Raw genomic sequence first — 23,026 nt, 5'->3', positions numbered from 1 at the left:
ATTGTTGTAGGAGTGAAGACGTTTCGCTGCTCATCCAAGCCGCTTCTTCAGTTCGCCTTTTGCTATGGATCAGACCTGGACGACGGAGAGAATACACACACAATGCACCGTAAAGTTTAAGTTATGTAGCCAGTGGTCTACACACCGTCTCAACCGCAGGCCTTCCGTTAAAACTGAAAGAGAAAATTAAACTGCATAGGTCTAATTCTACTTCATTTGTGGTCTTCCTTCTTAAAATGTATGCATTAAGAAGCCAAGGTTAATTATAAAAGCCTCGTGCAAACTCATTTTGCTAGTAGCACTACAAACCAACACAGAAATCAAACCCTGGTGTAATGTTGACATGTGCTTCCTAAATACAGCCTCTCTCTGGAGCCTTATGACATGAACGGGCCTGGGCTCGGATTGTGCCCTCAACACACACACTTCCCCTTTTGAGGTGTCACGTGACCGCGGTGCACATGACTCACTCGTTCACCTGCAGGTCAGGTGTGTGAGGCTCACATTAGAGCTGGAATCATGGAGGTGAAAGTGCGGCTGTTCCACCGGTGTGAGCTCGTCCTGTTCTTCTCCTTCCTCCTCCTCCTCCACTTCCGAACAGTCCGCGGAGTGTGGCCTTTGCCCCAGAGCTTCACATCGTCCCCGGAGCGCGTGTCTCTGCAGCCTGGGGCTTTTTACTTCACCTATGGACTACAGTCTGAGGTCACAGCGGGCTGCTCTGTGCTGGACGAGGCTTTCATTCGATATTTCCCTTTGATATTCCCTGACTATTTTCAGAAACGTAAGTAGCCAAAACTACAGGAAATGAGGTCTGAGGTCTAGTTATAAAAGTAAATGTTTTATATATTTAAAGGTCCTATATTACGCAAAATTGACTCTTGTGGACATTAATCCATGTTCTAATGCTGTTCACTCCTCAAAAACATACCTGGAGTTGTGTTTTGTTTTATTTACACATGTTTGTGTAACACTTTATTAATTGTCTGTTTACGTCTCCAAAGCTCAAACTGCTCTGTTCCACCTTGTGATGTCATGAAGTGGTAGTTTTCAAGTTAACAGCTCCTCTTACCTTTAGTTCAGCAAAGATTGGCAATTCCAGGGCTGAAATAATCTAAATGATTCTATTGAAGGTGTATGGAGTTAAAAAACACAGTGGAGCACTTCCTGTATTATCATGACATCACAAGGTGGAACATAGTGTTTTCAGTTTGAAAGAAGAACAGGATTTGTGTGTTAAATATGTTTTTGTGAAACAAAGCACAGCTCCAGGTCTATTAGTCATAAGGAAACAACATTATATCAGAGATGTAAATTGTGTAATATGGGCCTTTGTATGAGGATCCTCTGTAGAGTTGGGGTGTAGAGTTGTACGTGGTTTGTCTGCCTGTTTAGACCTAAATGCTCATTGTTGTCATGTTTCGCTGTTTACCCCCAGTGGACTTTGTAAAGGCAGATTTTAGTCCAACCTTCTGTAAACCACTATGAGTGAATAGAACACAGCTCTGTTTTGTAATAGGCACAAAGGAAAGACAGCAGCTATTTTTTTCCATTCATTTTGCTATGATTTGTACCACACAGAAAGTCTCTCTCCACGGTCAGCCCAAGACTCCTCCTTTACTTTAGAGGTTAGTGTGGACCAGGATGACTGCGAGGGTTACCCAGCTCAAGACTCCTCAGAACGCTGTAAGTATTTAAACATGATCGAAACATCTGTTAAACATGGAGACATCAAACACGAATCTAAACAAATACTTTTATATTTTTATATTTTTATGTTTCAGACAATCTTACCATTGCAGCGGGACATGGTATTCTGAGTGCAGAGTCAGTGTGGGGAGCATTGAGAGGTGAATTAATCAAAAATAAATATCACAAAACAGTCACGGAAACACCACTATTTATTAACTCTCTGTGTGTCACATGTCAGGTCTGGAGAGCTTCAGTCAACTCGTCTATCAAGATGACTCTGGCACTGTAAGACTTTACTGTGATCATTATCGTGCACCACGCCCAAAGTTTGGAAGTAAATCAACACATGTGCTGAGAATACATATTTCTAATGTTGAGTAACTGTTTTCTGGTACAGTTACTCTTTCATTTGGTGATTTTCAGATATAGTTACTTTTATAAATTAAAATAAACACATGGCGGTACTTCATGTCATTTTCGGGTTGTAATGCATATTATTAGCATAGCATAGACTTTATATATAAATGTATATAGCTAACCTGCCTCCATGTTCCAAACAGGAAGTGATCATGGGCGCACTTCCAGCTCCATCAACTCTGGCTCCAATTCACTTTTTCTGAAAAAACTGTGTCCCTTCTCTCTGTAACTGCTGCTTTCAGACTTATAATTTTGGTCTTAAATGTTCGTATTAACCTGCTCTGCATGATCCTGTTTGTTTTTTTTTATATCACTATTGTGTCTTCAAGATATGAACATCAATAACATATAACAAATCAGCTGCCTTCTCTCCCTGTGGTTGCTTCTGCTAGTGTTAGCAACAGGTTTGATTGACAGCATTGCTAAGCGCCTTTTCTGTGCTAATTTAGTGGTGGATGTGGGAAAGGGCGTTACCTTCAACAGCCTCAGCCCTGATTGGTTCTTTAGGTGCTATGATACTCATGGTTGGAATACCAAATATGGAACTCTGCTCCAAATTGGCCCCTATAACTGCTAGCCTCGATGAGTTTCATTTGGAGCCGAACGCTGCGAGTGACGTCACACTCAGTTAGTCCACTTCTTTACACAGTCTGTGCTAATAAATTAACACACAATAAACGTAGCAATGAAAAAAAAAAAATCTATATTCTATCTCATGTTTTTTCACTATAATATAATGCGACTGTGTAAGAGTATTCAGAAGACAGTCCTCTGATTGGACCATGTGTCAGAACACATTACGAAATATACTTTAATTCAGGTATTCAGTATTTTGTTTGGAAGTATTCTTCCATCCCTGAGCCGCACCACACCTGAACTCAAATCAGTTTCACTCTATTCAATCTGAGCTGTTCTAATGTTAAAGTGATGTACCAAATGTTTGACAGACAGGGTTCTGATGATGACAATGACAACTTGTTCTCACTGGTTTAGGGTTCTTGTCCTGACCAGACTGCATATGTCACTGACCCTCTCTCCTCTGTCTCAGTATTATGTGAATAAGACGGACATTGAGGACTTCCCCCAGTTTCCATTCCGTGGGATTCTGTTGGACACGTCACGTCACTATTTGCCTTTACAGGCAATATTAAAAACTCTGGTAATGACTCTTTTATTTTGTACATGATTTGATACAAAGCTGTTGTGGTACTTAATAACTCTGTGTTTACTCTCTCTCAGGATGGAATGGCCTACAGTAAATTCAATGTGTTTCACTGGCACATTGTGGACGACCCTTCATTTCCTTATCAAAGCCGAACCTTTCCTAACCTGTCCAGTAAGGTACTGCATTTATTCCACATATTGTCATCAACATTCCCTGGGGGTGTGATGCCAACTGCAAGCATTGCTCTGTCTGAGGCTTTGTTACTTTAATCTGAGTTCAATTTCAGCTCTTTTTGGTCATATTGTGATATGACCAAAAATAGCTGAACTCCAACAGGTGAGGCGATTTGTGCTGTTAAACAAGCTAGCTAGCATTAGCATTAGCCAACAGTTTTTCTATTAGTCACTCTCACCTTTTTGTGTAAAATCAAACTCTTAAACAAGATCATAAATGCTCAGATTGATCACAGGCTCCTGACAATGTGCTCTTTAAATCACTTTTGTATTTTTCTTCAGTTTTCAGGCTATATTCAAACTATTTTGACAGTGTTTGCTAATGTGTCACAATGGTAACTGCTGCACATCCTGCCATAGAGCTATATGTCGAACACCCCAAGCATGATGTCACTATCAAGTATCAGCTTATGGTGCTTAGCCTTGACCTTGTCCTACCACAGGGGGCGTACCATCCCTCCACCCACATCTACACACAGACAGATGTGCGGAAGGTCATCGCACATGCCCGACTGCGTGGCATCAGAGTTCTGCCTGAGTTTGATTCACCCGGGCACACCAGGTCATGGGGCAAAGGTAACTTCTGCTCAGGTTCACACAAACACAGCCCTATGAGAGCCCTTGAGTGAGTGTCCTGTGTGATCTTAGGGCAGCCTGATCTGTTGACACCCTGCTACAGAGGCACTTCTCCAAGTGGGAAGTTTGGTCCAGTCAACCCGTCTCTGGCCTCCACCTACCAGTTCATGTCCATGTTATTCAAGGAGGTGTCGCTGGTGTTTCCTGACTCCTATGTCCACTTAGGGGGAGATGAGGTGGACTTTACCTGCTGGTGGGTGGAACTAAATTCAAATACAAACCCATAGACTGTATATATAAATGGACATGGCTAACCTGCTAGCCGCAATATTCTAAACAGGGAGTGCTCATCAGCTTCTGGCTCCAATTCACTTTACAATGAAAAACTGTGGCTCCTCTCTCTAACTGCTGCTGTCAGGCTCATTTTGATCTTAAAATGTTCGTATTAACCCGCTCTACCGATCCTGGGGTTTTTATTTCACTATTGTGTCTGTAAATCAAGATATGAAAATTAATAACGGACAATTCAGGCACAGGTTTGATTGACAGCGTTGCCAAGTGCCCACTCCCTGCAAAACCTGCAGTGTGGGCGGGAAGGGGCGTTAACTTCAACAGCCTCACTCCACATTGGCTCTTTGGTTGCTATGATACTCGCAGCCAGAATTCTAAATATGGAAGTGGGCTCCAAATTGGCCCCTGTAAGTGTGGGTGACGTCACACTCCCTCGGTCCACTTCTTTATACAGTCTATGTACAAACTACAGAAACATTTTCAAACTTAATATAATTTTAAACAAGCTTTGTGTAAGTCTACATAAATAATATTAAAGATTTTTGCAGTTCTGCTCAATCCAAAACTCAGTGTAAAAAGTATCATGTGTTTGAGCTAATGGGGTATTTTTAATCTTCTTCAGTTTCCAAAGTCTCACTGGGACAAAGAAATGTTTTATAAAACCCAAATGCCCAAATTAAACTCTGTATTGATTTGAATTCAATATTTTATTTTCTCAGGAGATCAAACCCAGATGTCGTGGCATTCATGAACAAAATGGGATTCGGTTCAGACTTTACCAAACTGGAGGCATTCTACATGGAGAGGTATTACAAAAGAATAAGAAACATGAAGCTCTCTCCCAAACACATGACTATAATGTTCTGTCATGTTCCAGTATAGTAAACATCAGCACGGCCCTCAACAGAACAGCCATCGTGTGGCAAGATGTTTTTGACTACCATGAAAAGGTAAGTGTTTTTATTCACATAGATCGATTCGTGATATTACAACCAGCACCAAAGGTAGCAGATACTGGAGAGTGAATGTCAGAACTGATGCTTTGCAGTGATGTCACACTGGAGGTGTTCTACATGTATCGCTATGGTGGAATGTTCAGCAGTTACCATGGTGACACAATGAACACATTAGCAAACACAGACAAAACGTTTTAAGAAAAAATACAAAAGTGATTTAAAGATCATGTGGTCAATTTGAGTGTTCAAGGTCCTGTTTAGGAGTTTTATTTTTCCACAAAAAGCTGAGAGTGACTAACTGAAAAACTGTTGGCTAATGCTAGCTAGCTTGTGACTCTAATGTTATGTACGGCAGACTTATTTAACAACACAAAACAGCTCACCTGTTGTTCCATCTAAGCCAGCTTTTTAATCTGATCATTATTTTAACACAAACTGACCATAAAGTCTAACAGAGCTTCAGACAGGGCAAAGCCTCAGTTAGCATCACACCCCCAGAGAATGTTGATGACATCAGCTGTATAGTATCAGTAGAGCTTTAAATGGATGCTCTGTTTTAGAGCAGTTTCCTCTCTGTGGTGGAGGTGTGGAGACAGCCCTGTTACCTGTGTAAAGTGCGCAGAGCCACTAAAGCCGGACTCAGGGTGATTCTGGCTGCTCCCTGGTACCTGGACCGGCCAGGGCCCACACACGACTGGGCCCCTTTCTACACCGTCCAACCCCTCAACTTTAAGGGTTAGAGAGTAGTGTGCTGTGTTTATCTGTGTGTTCTTTCATATAACTCACACATCATTATATAATTATGTCATTTGCTTCCACGTTTCCTCCTTGGACCTTCCTGTGGTGGGGGTGTACCCGAGTCGTCCCGGGGGTTATGTTGATTGGACCGTTCTGTCCCTGGTGGGTGTCACATGGTAAACGGGTCCTGAGTGACAGGCCTGACACAGAGCAGTTTACTCTGGAGTATTGGGATCGTGGTTTACAGCTTAAATTTGTGTCTCCTGGATGTTCTAAAACACTCTGTGAACTGAACTCAAAATATCAATCTCAAAACTATTTGTATCCATAGAAGTCTCCAGTCTCCAGTACCATGATTCTTTGGTACATTAGAGTACTACTACTCCCACCTTTCATGGTCCAGTCCAGTGTTAGGAGAGCTCAGAGTGCAACAACAAACGGCAAATGCAACAACACTTTGAACAGCTGCTCAAATGAGTTTCCAATTTCAATAGTAGTTTTATTATGGACACTGTTGAAAAAATACTGAATACTGGAGTAAAATGTATTTTATAACTTATTCTGTTATATGGGCCAATCAGAGTACTGTACTCTGAATACTCTAATTTAATGCAACTGTGTAAAAGTATTCATAGTGAAAAAACATAACATATAATTACAAACAGCTTTGTTTTCATTATTCTCACTGATTCTGTGCAGCTCAAAACCAAAATTACAGATGAAGCACTGTCATGTTTTTTTTTTTTTTAAAGTGACTCTGAATATTACCAAATGAAAGGGCAACTGTACCAGATTACAGTTACTCTAAATGAGTATTTAGAATTATTATTATTACAAGTATTCAGTAATTTCCCACCTCTGAATATGGAGTATGGAGCAGTATCAGGCTTTAAAAAAAAAAAAAAAAACTCTTAATGCAGTGCACCTGCTGACCAATACATGGTGCTACAAGCTCATGGTCTAAGCGCAGCAAGCGCTTACCATATCTCTATTAAGGATGTGATATTGCAATAAGGCTTAAACGAACAATATCATTTAAACAGATCAGTTTGCTGAATGTTACTTTATGGAGGTGGTGTGTTACCAGCATGTTTCCACGGAAATGGAAAGTCAAAACCATACATACGGAACATTCTTCATGGAGATGTTTTATGCTATACTGTGGAGGAATAACATTTCCATGGAAACAAGCAGGTGTAGGCCCTCCTCCAGGCCAAATAAGATTAAGGTTTGTGGCGACGTGAGCCCTCTGTGTTTGTGACCTGCTCAGATCCCTAAGGACACTGTGCTGCACATTTGGAAGGGCGTGCCAGCTGCATACCACACGGAGCTGGCCCGGATCACCAAAGCGGGCATGAGGGTGATCCTGGCAGCGCCCTGGTACATCAACCACATCAACTACGGGCAGGACTGGAGAATTTACTACAGTGTCCAGCCACTCAACTTCACTGGTGTGTGAGAGGTGTCTGCTTTATGAACTTTTAACAGCTCCTGTCCTAAAGGGAGGTCCTTCCTTTATCCTGATTCACATTTCACAGAGGTGCTCAGTCCAGATGACTTCACTGAGGGTCATACTTTTATTTCATTTTTTCTGTTAACTTGTTTGATTATTGTGTAAATATATCTCATGCTTTACCTTTGGGCTGCCAAGTCCTGTGACTAAAACCATCCATCCATTTTCATCTGCTTATCCGGGTTGCAGGGGCAGCAGTCTAAACAGGGACTCCCAGATTTCCCTCACCCCAGACACATCCTCCAGCTCCTCCGGTGGGAACCCAAGGTGTTCCCAGGCCAGCCGAGACATAGTCCCTCCAGCATGTATTGGATCTTCCCTGGGGCCTCCTCCCGGTGGGACATGCTCGAAACACCTCCCTAGGGAGGCGTACAGGAGGCATCCTGAGCAGATGCCAGAGCCACCTCAGATGGCTCCTCAATGTGTAGGAGCAGCGGCTCTACTCTGAGCTCCTCCCATGTGAGCTGCTTACCCTACCTCTAAAAGTGTGCCCAGCTACCCTGTGGAGGAAGCCCATTTCAGCCATTTGTATCCGTGATCTTGTCCTTTTGTTCATTATGCAAAGCTCATGACCATAGGTGAGGGTAGGGACGTAGATTGACCGGTAAATTGAGAGTTTGCCTTTCGACTCAGCTCCTTCTTTACCAAGACAGTCTGACAGGCGGATCACTGCAGCGTCCACAGTGATGCAGTCGCTGTATCAATCTCACGCTACATCTGTCCCTCACTCGTGAACAAGACCCCGAGATACTCGAACTCCTCCACTTGAAGCAGAGACTCCCCACCCACCCGAAAAGGGCAAGCCACCTTTTTCTAGTCGAAAACCATGGCCTCGGATTTGGAGGAGCTGATTCTCATCCCAGCCACTTCACACTGGACTGCAAAGCGCCCCAGTGCATGCTGCAGGTTCTGGCTCGAAGAAGCCATCAGGACATCATTTGCAAACAGCAGCGATGAGATCCTGTGGTTCCCGAACCAGACCCGCTCCAGCCCCTGACTGCACCTAAAAACTCTGTTCATTGTATTTATGGACAGAATATCAATACATATTCTAATACAATGAACAGAACCGGTGACAAAGGGCAGCCCTGGCGGAGTCCAACATGCACCAAGAACAGGTCTGACTTACTGCCGGCAATGCGAACACAGCTCCTGCTCCGGTCATACAGGGACTGAACAGCCCTTAGCAAAGAGCCCAAGACCCCATACTCCCGGAGCACCCCCCAAAGGACACCACGAGGGACACGATCGAATGCCTTCTCCAGATCCACAAAGCACATGTGGACTGGTTGGGCAAACTTCCATGAACCCTCGAGGACCTGATGGAGAGTGTAGAGCTTGTCCAGTGTTGCGCGACCATGACGAAAACAGCACTGCTCCTCCTGAATCCGAGGTTCAATTATCGGACGGATTCTCCTCTCCAGTACCCTGGAATAGACCTTACTGGGAAGGCTAAGGAGTGTGATTCCCCTGTAATTGGAACACACCCTCCGGTCCCCCTTCTTATACAGAAGGACCACCACCCCGGTCTGCCAGTCCAGAGGTACCGTTCCCAACTGCCACACGATGTTGCAGAGACATGTCAGCCAATACAGCCCCACAACATCCAGAGGAGACTTGATGTACTCGGGACAGATCTCGCCCACCCCCGGGGCCTCGCCACCAAGGAACTTGCCTAAAACCGGCTTGAGTTTGTCTCATTAAATGGCAGCAGTTGTTGCATCTCAGTTTAAGCTGTTGAATGTAAAGTTGTAAAGTTAGTAGTGGAGTGCATCCAGTTTGTAGTTTGTCAGATATTTTCTTTATTTTTTTCTTTATTTCGTTACTAATCTTCCTCTTCTAATTCTGTTTAAATATAACTGAGATTTAGGCAGGTTAATAAAGTACTGAAAGTATTTAAAATGGACACTGTTTGATAGGCTCAGAGGAGCAGAAGAAGCTGGTGATCGGTGGAGAGGTGTGTATGTGGGGGGAGTATGTGGATGCCACGAACCTCAGTCCTCGTATGTGGTAAGAAACAAGCACAAACGTCATTAGGGTCACCCCTAGACTGTATAAAGAACTATTGTGTGTGTGTGTGTGTGTGTGTGGGGGTGTGTGGGGGTGTGTGGGGGTGTGTGGGGGTGTGTGTGTGTGTGTGTGTGTGTGCGCGCGCATACATACAGTGTATATGTCTATGTCTAATATGATAACATCGTCCAGTTTAAACCTTTATATCGTTGTTTTAAACTACTGCAAAACTTTTCCTTATGTTTTGAGCTGTTGAAAATGACCACCCACAGCTTATTATTGATAGCTTGCAGCTGATGTCATCAACATTCCCTGGGGGTGTGATGTAACTGTCAACATTGCTCTGTCTGAAGCTCTGTTGGACTTAAACCTGAGCTCAGGGTGTTCTACATTGCTCTTTTTCGTAAAAATGTTCAGCAGTCACCATGGTGACACAATGCTTAGCAAATTAGCAAACACTGACAAAAAAGGTTTAGGATTGTCTGAAAAAGGAAAAAATACAAAATATCCGATTGTTCATGGTCCTGTTTAGGAGTTAGATTTTCAACAAAAAGATGAGAGTGATTAACGGAAAAACGGTTGGCTAATGCTAGCTAGCTAGTGACTAATGTGACAAAGTCCGTTCTTCTGACAGTAGTGCCTTCACTTAACATCACAGCCCCAGGGAATGTTCAGCTGCAGAGTACCTGATAGTTCTGTCACATTTGTTGTTCCTCAGGCCCAGGGCAAGTGCGGCTGCAGAGCGGCTGTGGAGCGATGAAAAGCAGACTACCCGTGTTGACAAGGCCTTCCCCCGGCTGGAGGAGTTCCGCTGCAGGCTCCTCAGGTAAATCGTGTCTATAGAGCTTCAGGGTCATGTTCATGTCCGGTTTTTAAACTGTTTGATTGAATTTTGGTTCTGTTGGGCTCCTGTAGCACTAGTAGAAATGACATTTAAAAAAAAAACTGCTGTAGTGTAATGAAATACTCACTCTTTTTACATGACTTTTACAATGTTGTCATTGAGTTTGGGAGATCATTGGTTTAATCAGATTTTGAATTTTAAATGCTGCCGAATGTCTCACTTTGAACTGAAAAAAACATGTTTGAAATTCTGCATAAAAACATTTCAACTGATTCATTTTTAACTATACTTATAAGATCCAGTTCTACAGCTGCAAACCTGTTAATCGTACACTGTCAGACCTGTGTAAACTGTGAGCTATTTTCATGGTTAATTTTAATAAAGTGTACAGTGGAATGAAGGTTAAAAACATTACATTATTGGCTGTTCTATCGTTGCAAGTATAGTCTTGCATGTGTTGCCAGTTCTGTGCGTTTATCTCTCGTCTCTGCTCTATGTGCTGCAGGCGTGGGATCCAGGCAGAGCCGCTGTTTGTGGGTCACTGCAGACACGAGTACCAGGGAATGTGACCAGAGGAGCCATTCATCCAGCCAGGCACCTTTCTCCTCTCTCTTTTTTACAAATGACAAGTTTGAGCTATGTTTTTTGTTTTTTTTTTCTTATATTTTATTATGTTATTTTAATATGTGGTTTACAAAGATAGCTCAGAGGTTACTTAACTAGTTAAGATTATTATGTTTTTGACCTGCCTTAGGACAACAGATGTAAACTAGCTATTGTGCTAATTCCGGCATATTTACATTGATGCTGTTTGTTGACATGTTGATTAATATGCACTGTCCTAATTAAAATCAATAAAATAAAATAAAATAAAAGGACTTTGAAGGAGCTGTGAGGCGTCTTTTAAAGTCGGGTCTATATTCCATTCTGGATGTATGTAATTCAGGTGTGTGGGTGTGTTTGCAGTGCTGTGTCACTGTGGAGGCAGCAGATGGCAGTGTTAATGACACGCTGTAGTGGTGACTCCTCAGTCCTGTCTCTCTCTGGACCTGAGGATGAAAGCTAACTCACGACAGCTTAAACAAACTCATTGGGCAGGAGCAGTCAGCCTCCTCATCTCATGTGTGGTCATTTTGTGTAGATGTTTTGACCCTAAGAACAAAAGTTTGCAGTTCATATTGTAGACCGGCTGATTCGTTCCACACATTGTTTAGTTTAAATGATTTGGCATTATTGTTCTGTTTCATGCTAGATGAACCATAGACTATATATATATAAATGGACATAGCTAACCTGCTAGGTGCCATGTTCCAAATATTAATTGATAGATGTCCGGCTCCACTGGCTCTGGCACCAATTTGCTTTCTATTGAAAAACTGGCCCCTCTCTCTGTAACTGTTGCTGTCACACTTGTCATTTTGGTCTTAAAATATTCGTATTACCCGCTTTACACAATCCTAGGGTTTTTATTTCACTATTGTCTGTAAATCAAGATATGAACAGTAATAACAGATAAATCAGGTGCCTTCTTTACCTGTGGTTGCTCCCACTAGCGACAGGTTTGATTGACAGCATTGCTAAGCGTCTGCTCCCTGCTAAACTAGCAGTGTTGGCAGGAAGGGGCATTACCTTCAACAGCGTTGTTCCTGATTGGCTCTTTGGTTGCTATGATACTTGCAGTCAGAATTCCAAATAGGCACTTGGCTCCAACTTGTCCCCTATAACTGCAAGTCTCAATGAGCTTCATTTCAGTGTCACGTCAGTCATGGCGTTCGGCTCCACTTAGTCCACTTGTTTATACAGCCTGTGAGATACATGTAACAATGATGACGAGATTATGAGAGCCATTTGACTGCTAATGTGAATTTAATATTCCAGTGTGATTTGTGGTACATTTCTGAGTTATTCAAAAACTTACCAGCTCCACTGATGTGTTTAGTTTTGTATTATTAATTACACTATAAAATCATGAAGCTGTGAAGCTCCCTGGTGCATCGCCTCGTTTATATCCTGCATTTAACCTGGTTTTGAAATAAAAGTTTATCATTTTTAAATTTGATCAAACTTTTTTGTTCTAAATTTACATAAAGGATTCAGTATTGTATAGTGATCATTTACTATTGATAGTTTGCAGTGACATCTCGCTGGGGGTGTTCTGCATGTGTCTCTATGGTGGAATATTCAGCACTTCACTTACCATAGTGACACAATAGCAAACACTGACAAAAAAGTTTTAAGATCGTCTGAAAACTGAAAAATCCAAAAGTGATTTAAAGAGCACATTTTCAGGAGCCTGTGATCAATCCAAGCATTCATGGTCCTGTTTAGGAGTTTGATTTTGCACAGTAAGGTGAGAGTGACTAACTGAAAAACTATTGGCTAATGCCAATGCTAATGCCAGCTCGCTTGTGACTGTCGTGTTATTTTAACACAATCTCACCATAAAGAGCTGACTTATTTGAACGACAACAGATGAACTGATTTGTGCTTTTAAACAAGCCCCTCTCAAATAACATTACAGTCACAAGCTAGCTTATTTATTTTATTTTATTTTATTTATTTTATTAGTTTATTTGATAGGGACAACATGCAAAAACATTAAAGATGCTTTGCACCAGATTATGGCTGAAGCTAGTTTCCATCTGTAGTCCCTGAGCTAGCATTAGCTGAAAAACTGTTGGCTAATGCTAAATTAGCCAACAGTTTTTCAGTTAGTCACTCTCACCTTTTTGTTGAAAATCAAACTCCTGAACAGGACCATGAACGCTCGGGTTGAGTCTTTTTTGAGTCTTAAAACTTTTTGACAGTGTTTGCTAATGTGTGCATTGTGTCACCATGGTAACAGCTGAACATTCTATCATAGACATCCATATAGAGCACCCCAGCGTGATGTCACTGTAAAGTATCAATGATGATTTCAGACTGAAATGTTGTTGAAAAGGTAAGCATGCATGTATGTTTTTGCAGTGGCATAGTGCTTGGCATTCTCACCACCCAGTAAGAAGTCCCTGGTTCAATTCCCAAATGGGGTCTATCTGTGTGGAGTTTGCATGTTCTACTTTCCTCAAGATGCTTTGTCCCCCATTGACATAACAAATCTCCAGTTTAGACGAAAATGAGATTTTGGCTGAAGATCTGAAGTCTCCCCCTCCTGTTGATAGGCTGCTTATCTGCAAGAGTGAAGTGCAGAGAACACCATCCCAGACTACAGGCCCATATTACACTATTCTCTATGTTCTAATGTTGTTTCCTCATCACAGACAAACATGTGTGAATGAAACAAAACACAACTCCTGGTCTAACACACAAACCATGCATATTTAGGCTGAGTTCTTCTCTCAAACTGAAAACACACAGGGTGTTTTCCACTCTTCACTAGAATCATTTCGATCATTTCATCCCTGGAATTGCCAGTCTCTACTGAACTAAAGGTAAAATTAGCTGTTAACTTGAAAACTATAACTTCATGACATCAAGATGGAACAGAGCATTGTAAGCTTTGGAGATGTAGATAGACTAATATAAAGAGTAACTCAAACATGTGTGAATGAAACAAAACACAATTCTAACTTGAGAAGAGCCTTAGAACACGGCTTAAAGCTCACAAGAGTCAGTTGTGTAATACAGGACATTTAAAAATCCAGTTTACTCAGAAGTAGGCTTATATCCACCGACAAAGGGCGTACTGAGCACGTTACGCATGATACGCATGTTACGCATGGTAAGCACGTAAAGCACGTAGAGGAAGAGACGAAAAACAAAACACCGAAGAGAACTGTGCAGTGTCGGTTACAGCTGCGTTTTTTACTTTATTATTTGGTTATCAGCGTCATCTGGCACTTGAATGACACAGGCGCGAATCATATACAAATAAAAATGTTAAAATGAGTGTGTGTTAGAAACAAAGGAGGAGAAACAGCCGGAGCCGGCTAACCTTTAGCTCAAGGCTAGCACTGGGCTAAACACGGAGATGTTCGGGTCCGGAGGGTACCAGCCTCTGCAGCAGAGGAGCCCGGGGCTGTTTGTGTCTGAGCCGCACAGAGGCCTTTCCTTTGACTACATCCCTAATGTGTCTCAGAACGACTTCACCGGTAAATCAAGTTATTTTGTTCAGATTCGTGACCACAGCCTAAACATGACCAGTTCAGTGTTATTCTGTGTATTATAGCACAATATTGTTCAAAAGATCTCACACTTAAAGCTGCACTACGTAACTTTTGTGGTGGCGAGTCGGCCGTTTTCTTGTCTCCTTGAAGATATTGTTGCTTTACTGTTTTAATGTATTTTATAGCACCTACAGTGGAACATTTCAGGTAAATAAGTTGCCTCTCCACAGATCTGACCGGTTATACTCTATGGCAGTGGCTCTTAACCTTGTTGGAGGTACTGAACCCCACCGGTTTCATATGCATATTCACCGAACCCTTCTGTATTGAAATAAAACATAATTTTTTTTCAAATTCAAGATATATGTATGTTTTATAGGTGCACAAAATGAACCGTGCATTAACATCACTGTGTTCAAAGAATAAAACCAATACAATGCATGAACTCACAACAAATTACATACATACCTTTTTACAAAGACATGACCTTTTTTAATACTACTACACTGAAATTATTTTAATTTTTAACCTTATGTATTCCAATAATGAACTTATTGTATTTATGCTATTTATTCTTTTTAACATTTTAACACACACCCATCACCTAATTTCCATCAGGCTAGAATAATAATGAATTCATCCATCCATTTTCTTCCGCTTATCCGGGGCCGGGTCGCGGGGGCAGCAGTCTAAACAGGGACTCCCAGACTTCCCTCACCCCAGACACGTCCTCCAGCTCCTCCGGTGGGACCCCAAGGCGTTCCCAGGCCAGCCGAGAGACATAGTCCCTCCAGCGTGTCCTGGGTCTTCCCCGGGGCCTCCTTCCGGTGGGACATGCCCAGAACACCTCCCTAGGGAGGCGTCCAGGAGGCATCCTGAGCAGATGCCCGAGCCACCTCAGCTGGTTCCTCTCAACGTGTAGGAGCAGCGGCTCTAGTCTGAGCTCCTCCCGTGTGACCGAGCTCCTCACCCTATCCCTAAGGGTGCGCCCAGCCACTCTGCGGAGGAAGCCCATTTCAGCCGCTTGTATCCGCAATCTTGTCCTTTCGGTCATTACCCAGAGCTCATGACCATAGGTGAGGGTAGGAACGTAGATTGACCGGTAAATCGAGAGCTTCGCCTTCCGGCTCAGCTCCTTCTTTACCACAACGGACCGATACAGCGACCGCATCACTGTAGACGCTGCACCGATCCGCCTGTCAATCTCCCGCTCCATCCTTCCCTCACTCGTGAACAAGACCCCGAGATACTTGAACTCCTCCACTTGGGGCAGAGACTCACCACCCACCCGGAGAGAGCAAACCACCTTTTTCTGGTCGAGAACCATGGCCTCGGATTTGGAGGAGCTGATTCTCATCCCAGCCGCTTCACACTCGGCTGCAAACCGCCCCAGTGCCTGCTGCAGGTCCTGGCTCGATGAAGCCATCAGGACAACATCATCTGCAAACAGCAGAGATGAAATCCTGTGGTTCCCAAACCAGACCCCCTCCGGCCACTGGCTGCGCCTAGAAATTCTGTCCATAAATATAATGAACAGAACCGGTGACAAAGGGCAGCCCTGGCGGAGTCCAACATGCACCGGGAACAGGTCTGACTTACTGCCGGCAATGCGAACACAGCTCCTGCTCCGGTCATACAGGGACCGGACAGCCCTTAGCAAAGAGCCCCGGACCCCATACTCCCAGAGCACCCCCCAAAGGACACCACGAGGGACACGGTCGAATGCCTTCTCCAGATCCACAAAACACATGTGGACTGGTTGGGCATACTCCCATGAGCCCTCGAGGACCCGATGAAGAGTATAGAGCTGGTCCAGTGTTCCACGACCAGGACGAAAACCACACTGCTCCTCCTGAATCCGAGGTTCGACTATCGGTCGGATTCTCCTCTCCAGTACCCTGGAATAGACCTTACCGGGAAGGCTGAGGAGTGTGATTCCCCTGTAATTGGAACACACCCTCCGGTCCCCCTTCTTATACAGAGGGACCACCACCCCGGTCTGCCATTCCACAGGTACTGTCCCCGACCGCCACGCGATGTTGCAGAGACGTGTCAGCCAAGACAGCCCCACAACATCCAGAGACTTGAGATACTCAGGACGGATCTCGTCCACCCCCGGAGCCTTGCCACCGAGGAGCTTGCCAACCACCTCAGTGACTTCAGCTAGGGTGAAGTCACTGAGGCGGACTCGTCCGCCTCTGGGTCCCCAGTTTCTGCTTCCTCCTCGGAAGACGTGACAGTGGGATTGAGGAGATCCTCAAAGTATTCCTTCCACCGCCCGACAACATCCCCAGTCGAGGTCAGCAGCTCTCCACCCGCACTGTAAACAGTGTTGGTGAAGCACTGCTTCCCCCTCCTGAGGCGTCGGACGGTTTGCCAGAATCTCTTTGAGGCCGTCCGATAGTCCTTCTCCATGGCCTCCCCGAACTCCTCCCAACCCCGAGTTTTTGCCTCTGTGACTGCCCGAGCCGCGGCACGCTTGGCCCGCCGGTACTCATCAGCTGCCTCAGGAGTCCCACGAGCCAACAAGGCTCGATAGGACTCCTTCTTCAGCTTGACGGCATCCCTTACTTCCGGTGTCCACCACCGGGTTCGGGGATTGCCGCCGCGACAAGCACCACAGACCTTACGACCACAGCTGCGAGCAGCCGCATCGACAATAGAGGTGGAGAACATGGCCCACTCGGAGTCCATGTCTCCAACCTCCCCCGGGATCAGGGAGAAGCTCTCCCGGAGGTGGGAGTTGAAGACCCCCCTGACAGAGGGCTCCGCCAGACGTTCCCAGCAGACCCTCACAATGCGCTTGGGCCTGCCAGGTCTGTCCGGCTTCCTCCTCCGCCAGCGGATCCAACTCACCACCAGGTGGTGATCAGTTGACAGCTCAGCCCCTCTCTTCACCCGAGTGTCCAAGACACGCGGTCGGAGGTCAGATGACACGACAACAAAGTCGATCATCGACCTCCGACCTAGAGTGTCCTGGTGCCACGTGCACCGATGGACACCCTTGTGCTCGAACATGGTGTTTGTTATGGACAAGCTGTGACTAGCACAGAAGTCCAATAACAAAACACCGCTCGGGTTCAGATCGGGGAGGCCGTTCCTCCCAATCACGCCCCTCCAAGTGTCACTGTCGTTACCCACATGGGCGTTGAAGTCCCCCAGGAGAACAACGGCGTCCCCGGTTGGTGCACTGTCTAGTACCCCTCCCAGGGACTCCAAGAAGGCCGGGTACTCTGCACTGCTGTTTGGCCCGTAGGCCGACACAACAGTGAGAGACCTGTCCCCGACCCGAAGGCGCAGGGACGCGACCCTCTCGTTCACCAGAGTGAACCCTAACACGCAGCGGCTGAGCTGTGGGGCAATGAGCAAGCCCACACCAGCTCGCCGCCGCTCCCCGCGGGCAACGCCAGAGAAATGGAGAGTCCAACCCCTCTCAAGAAGTTGGGTTCCAGAGCCCGAGCTGTGCGTGGAGGTGAGGCCGACTATATCTAGCCGGTAACGCTCAACCTCCCGCACAAGCTCAGGCTCCTTCCCCCCCAGCGAGGTGACGTTCCACGTCCCCAGAGCTAGTCTCCATGTCCGGAGATCCGGTCGTCGAGGTCCCCGCCTTCGACTGCCGCCCGGATCTCTCTGCACCTGCCCCGCATGGCTCCTCCCGCAGGTGGTGGGTCCACGGGAGGACGGCCCCACGTCGTTCCTTCGGGCTGGGCCCGACCGGGCCCCGTGGGGAAAGGCCCGGCCACCAGGCGCTCGCTGCCGAACACCCACCCCAGGCCTGGCTCCAGGGTGGGGCCCCGGTAACGCCAGTCCGGGCGACGTAACTGGCCTTGATCTTTTTCTTTTCATGTGGGGCTTTTGAACCGCTCTTAGTCAGACCCGTCTCCCAGGACCTGTTTGCCATGGGTGACCCTACCAGGGGCATGAAGCCCCCGACAACATAGCTCCCAGGATCATTTGGGTGCGCAAACCCCTCCACCACGTTAAGGTGGCGGTTCGGTTAACACCGCGCACTGAAAACAATAATAATGAATATTTACTGCAAATCAGTGTGACTTCTGCTCTTGCCTTTTGAGAGACCAGTTGGCAAGTGCCACTCTCATGTCATTTTCACAACAAAGTCTGTTCCTTTTCTTCGTTTTTATGTCATTTTATGTTTTTATGCCGTTCAAATGGCTCATTCAAGTTGGGTGGGTACTTCGATAGGCACATCAAAGGGTGCATTTGTCAAATTGGGACATGGCCAGCGTCTGGAGACGCTCACAGTCCGCAAATCATATGAGTCAGGTGCGTGTCTTGACCTTCGCCGAACCCCTAGGGTTTGATCGAACCCAGATTAAGAACCACTGCTCTATGGAGATGTATACATTTAATGCCATATTGTGGAACAGTCCCTGCAAAAGCAAAGTCATCTCCATGGAGATGAGCAGGTTAATAGTTCACCAGAAAAGTTCCTCAGTGCCCCTTTTAATAGTGTAATATTCTTCCTGATTTTTCCCTAAAGTGTGTTTGTGTCTCCCTCAGATGCGTCTCAGGGCTGGCTCTCCTGGGTGTGTAACCTCATCATCACATTCTTGGTTTATACTGTCACCTTTATAACCTTTCCCATATCTGGATGGTTTGTCCTGAAGGTAAGATTTTATGTATTTAATTTATCTTTAGTTCTCCAGAGAGAGCCAAAGGAGAGACCATACAGTTTCATGAACCCTGTTAAAATACAGAACAAAACAATCAAAAACAAACAAACCAAACACATAGCTGCATAGGTCCATCTAAAACATCAAAAACAGGAGCAGGTTGATTAGAAATATTTATCTCCACATTATTAAACCGCTGTAGTGGCACCAATTTATCCAGTTTTACATGTCCTTCAAATTGATTACATTTTTTGAACTCAAAATAACCAAAAGCTTTTTTTTTCCCATTTCAGTTCAAGTGCGGCTAGTTTTTAGACAGAGACAATCATGAGATCTTGGATTAAAAGATCGGGCTTATATCATATATATTAATGTTGGTTTGTAAAACATGAAATTAAATGTTTTTTTTGGAGTTGTGTTTTGTTTCATTCACACATGTTTAGCACACAAACCCTCCATGTTTAGGCTGAGCTCTTCTCTCAAACTGGAAACACTGTGTTCCACCTTGTGATGTCATGTGGTAATACAGGAAGTGCTCCACTGTGTTTTTAAACTCCATACACCTTCACTAGAATCATTTGGATGATTTCAGATCTGGATTGCCAATCCTTACTAAACTAAAGGTAAAAGGAGCTGTTAATTTGAAAACTACCACTTCATGACATCACAAGGTGGAACAGAGCATTTTGAGCTTTGAAGATGTAGACAGACAAATAATAATAAAGGGTTACTCAGACATGTGTGAATGAAACACAACTCCAGGTATGTTTTTGAGCAGGTAACAGCACATGAATTAAAGCTCCGTGTGCTTCCTGTGTTAAAAGATTTGACTTGTATCATGAATGTGTTTTTGTCTCAGACTGTGCCCAACTATGAAAAGATTGTGGTGTTTCGTCTGGGTCGTATTTGTCCACCCAAAGGTCCTGGCATCATCTTAGTGCTTCCTCTAATTGATCAGTGGCAGAGAGTCGACCTCCGTACCAGAGCCTTCAATGCCCCTCCCTGTCAGGTACGAGCTGGTGTAGGTCTGTCTCCATAAGTCATGCAAGTTATTAATTCAGCCTTTTACGGCTTAAATCTTGTCATATAGACACAAAATAACCACAAATGTCCCAGTAGTGCAAAGAAATTTCCTTTTCATTTTCCATTTCCATTTTTTCCATTTCAGTCTCTCCTCATGCCCCACATGTTCAGACAGACTTATTCTACCCTCTGCAAATGTTGCTTTACCAACAGTGATCAACAGCTGGTAGAGCGTTTTTCCACGGATCCGAAGGTTGGCGGTTCGATTTCCGCTCTTGACGTAAACATCATTAGTAGAGCAGTCAGATCCACTGACCCATAGGTTGTCGGTTCTATTCCAGCTCCCACAGATAAATACTGTTGTTATGTCCTTGGGCAAGACAATTAAGCCACTTTACCCCCAGTGTCTGTGTGAATGTTTGTATGAATGGGTGAGTGAGTGGCTCCTTCATGTAAAGCACTTTGAGTCCCTGTAGCTATTTTCTCTACTGTTTTATTGTATTTTGAATTGTTGTACAGTGACCTTGAATGTCTTGAAAGACGTATTTAATGTATTATTATTATTATTGTTGTTGTTATACAGTCTATAACTGTGGTACAAGAGTACATGTACACGGATGTAGCTAACCTGCTAGCTGCCTAGAATTTTGCTCCAATTCATTTTACATTGAAAAACTGTGGCCCCTCTCTCTGTAACTGCTGTTGTCAGACTTGTCATTTTGGACTTAAAATGTTTGTATTAACCCACTCTACATGATCCTGCGTTTTTTATTTCACTATCTGTCAAGATATGAACATTAATAACAGACAAATCAGTTGCCTTCTTTCCGTGAGGCTGCTTCCGCTAGCGTAAGCAACAGGTTTGATTGACAGCATTGCTAAATCTCCGATCTCTGCTAAACCAGTGATGCGGACAGGTTTCGCTCCAGATTTGCTCTTTGGTTGCTATGATACTCACGGTCTGAATTCCAAATATGGAACTCAGCTCCAAATCGGTCCCTATAACTGCTAGCCTTGATGAGCTTCATTTGACGGGAGCCGAACGCTGTGGGTGTCGTCACAGTCACTTAGTCCACTTGTTTATACAGTCTGTGGCCACAGTCCTGTGGTCTGAACACTGGAGTCTCTGTGTTGTTCTAGGTGAGGACGTTAGATGGAGGACTGCTGTTGGTCGGAGCAGATATCCAGTTTAGGATTTGGAACCCAGTTCTGTCTGTGGTGTCTGTTCAGGACCTAAACGTCTCTACGAGGATGACGGCTCACAAGGTTCTGAGCCACAGTTTATCAAAAAGGACGGTCAGAGAGATCCAGAGTGAGCGGCTTAAACTGGGGGAGTATCTTGGGGTGAGCGCCAATGGTCTGTGTACAGTTTTAAATGGGCCCATGTTACTGTACTCTCTGATCTCTGTTCTAATGTTGTTTCCTCATCACAAACAGACCTGGAGTTGTGTTTTGTTTCATTCACATATGTTTAACACACAAACCCTGCATATTTAGGCTGAGTTCTTCTCAGAAAACACTCCACTGCTCCACTGTGTTTTTAAACTCCATACATCTTCACTAGAATCATTTGGATAATTTCAGACCTGGAATTGCCAATCTCTACTGAACTGAAGTTAAAAGGAGCTAATAATAAAGTGTTACTTAGACATGTGTGAATGAAACGAAACACAACTCCAGATATGTTTTTGAGGAGGTAATGGCATTAGAACATGAATTAAAGCGCACGAGAGTCCATTTTGCGTAATATAGGACCTTTAAATTATGTCTTGTATATATATATATATATATATATATATATATATATATATATATATGTATGTATATATATACATATACATACATATACATACATATATATGTATTTAATAATCCTTTGTCACTTTATAAAGATGGACATTAATGAGATGACGAGGCCTTGGGGACTGGAGGTGGACCGGGTGGAGCTTGTGATTGGCTCTTTGGTGCAGTCTACAGAGGAGGCTCCGCCCCTCATTGTGCCTCCATCCATGTCTGGAATGGAAAGCCTCACTGGCCCCATTCAGCAGATCGCCATGCAGATTTTCACTCAGAGTTTTTCTCAGCCAAAGCCAGGTGTGTTGAAATTCATCTCCTTTTTGGTTTATGGTTTGTTACGTGATATGACATACAGGTATTTTGCTTTTAGAGGACTCTGTGACTGTGGCAGTGACAGACGAGTCACCGCTGGCCCCCTCTCTGACTCCCAGCTTCCCTCACTCTGTGGAGGAGCTGCTCAGTTTGGTCCAGCTGCTGCTTTCTGAGAGTCTGGTGAGCCGGGTTCAGGCATGTTTCCAGTTTTACATCACTGAAGACAAACAGCAGCAGACTTACTACGTGGATTTAAGACAAGGTCAGAATGTACTCGGTGTTTTACAACATAAACAGCATTCATCACACTGTTATTTGTTTTAAAATAACAGAAATATACTCTATTTGTCACACATTTGTATTACAGGCAGTGGCGCTGCAGGGGTGGGGTTATCTCCTGACCCTGACGTCACCCTGAGTCTAACAGCCGCTGACCTTCTGTCTCTGTTTGAGGGAACACTGAGGCCGTTTGCAGCCTATAGCATGGGCAGATTGCAGATACAGGGGGACATCAGAACTGCCATGAAGTTAGAAGAAGTCATTCAGCTGCTTAAAAAATAATTTAAATTTTACATTTTTAAAATTCTGATTGTGTATTATTATTTTTTTTTTCAAGACTTGAAATGTGATATTGTTTGTTATAAATTATTGTAAAGGCTGAAGATTTATAACATTTCTGAATAAATCTTTGTAAATCACTCTTCTTCTCCTGCAGTGTGTTT

At 44.3% G+C, this 23,026-nt stretch overlaps 2 protein-coding genes across 2 annotated transcripts; both read left to right on the top strand.

Annotated features, from left to right (window-relative positions):
- The first annotated feature begins 438 nt into the window (after nt 1–438).
- On the top strand, nt 439–11,319 carry hexa (hexosaminidase A (alpha polypeptide)). Its single transcript, XM_033968696.2, has 14 exons — nt 439–781; nt 1,579–1,683; nt 1,782–1,847; nt 1,928–1,974; nt 3,155–3,265; nt 3,346–3,447; nt 3,948–4,080; nt 4,153–4,333; nt 5,091–5,177; nt 5,249–5,321; nt 7,336–7,516; nt 9,498–9,588; nt 10,307–10,414; nt 10,938–11,319. Exons 1-14 carry the CDS (start codon nt 520–522, stop codon nt 10,999–11,001), a joined length of 1,611 nt encoding a protein of 536 aa, XP_033824587.1. The 5' UTR covers nt 439–519; the 3' UTR covers nt 11,002–11,319.
- A 2,836-nt stretch (nt 11,320–14,155) lies between these two features.
- On the top strand, nt 14,156–23,004 carry stoml1 (stomatin (EPB72)-like 1). Its single transcript, XM_033968438.2, has 7 exons — nt 14,156–14,523; nt 19,060–19,166; nt 20,032–20,181; nt 21,336–21,539; nt 22,088–22,289; nt 22,363–22,566; nt 22,672–23,004. Exons 1-7 carry the CDS (start codon nt 14,403–14,405, stop codon nt 22,863–22,865), a joined length of 1,182 nt encoding a protein of 393 aa, XP_033824329.1. The 5' UTR covers nt 14,156–14,402; the 3' UTR covers nt 22,866–23,004.
- Nucleotides 23,005–23,026: the final 22 nt, after the last annotated feature.

The sequence above is a fragment of the Periophthalmus magnuspinnatus genome, chromosome 6 (assembly GCF_009829125.3).
Source record: "Periophthalmus magnuspinnatus isolate fPerMag1 chromosome 6, fPerMag1.2.pri, whole genome shotgun sequence".
Classification (NCBI taxonomy): Eukaryota; Metazoa; Chordata; class Actinopteri; order Gobiiformes; family Gobiidae; genus Periophthalmus; species Periophthalmus magnuspinnatus.
The sequence above is the reverse complement of the archived record's forward strand: the minus strand, read 5'-3'. Positions and strand labels throughout refer to the sequence as shown.

Bases quoted from the DNA above. Each gene is read 5' to 3' on its own strand.
- stoml1 (XM_033968438.2), top strand. From the start codon at position 14,403: ATGTTCGGGTCCGGAGGGTACCAGCCTCTGCAGCAGAGGAGCCCGGGG. The intron at 14,524-19,059 runs GTAAATCAAGTT...TGTCTCCCTCAG, and splicing joins GTCTCAGAACGACTTCACCG to ATGCGTCTCAGGGCTGGCTC. The intron at 19,167-20,031 runs GTAAGATTTTAT...TTTTTGTCTCAG, and splicing joins CTGGATGGTTTGTCCTGAAG to ACTGTGCCCAACTATGAAAA.
- hexa (XM_033968696.2), top strand. From the start codon at position 520: ATGGAGGTGAAAGTGCGGCTGTTCCACCGGTGTGAGCTCGTCCTGTTC. The intron at 4,081-4,152 runs GTAACTTCTGCT...GTGTGATCTTAG, and splicing joins CACCAGGTCATGGGGCAAAG to GGCAGCCTGATCTGTTGACA. The intron at 5,322-7,335 runs GTAAGTGTTTTT...TGACCTGCTCAG, and splicing joins TTTTTGACTACCATGAAAAG to ATCCCTAAGGACACTGTGCT.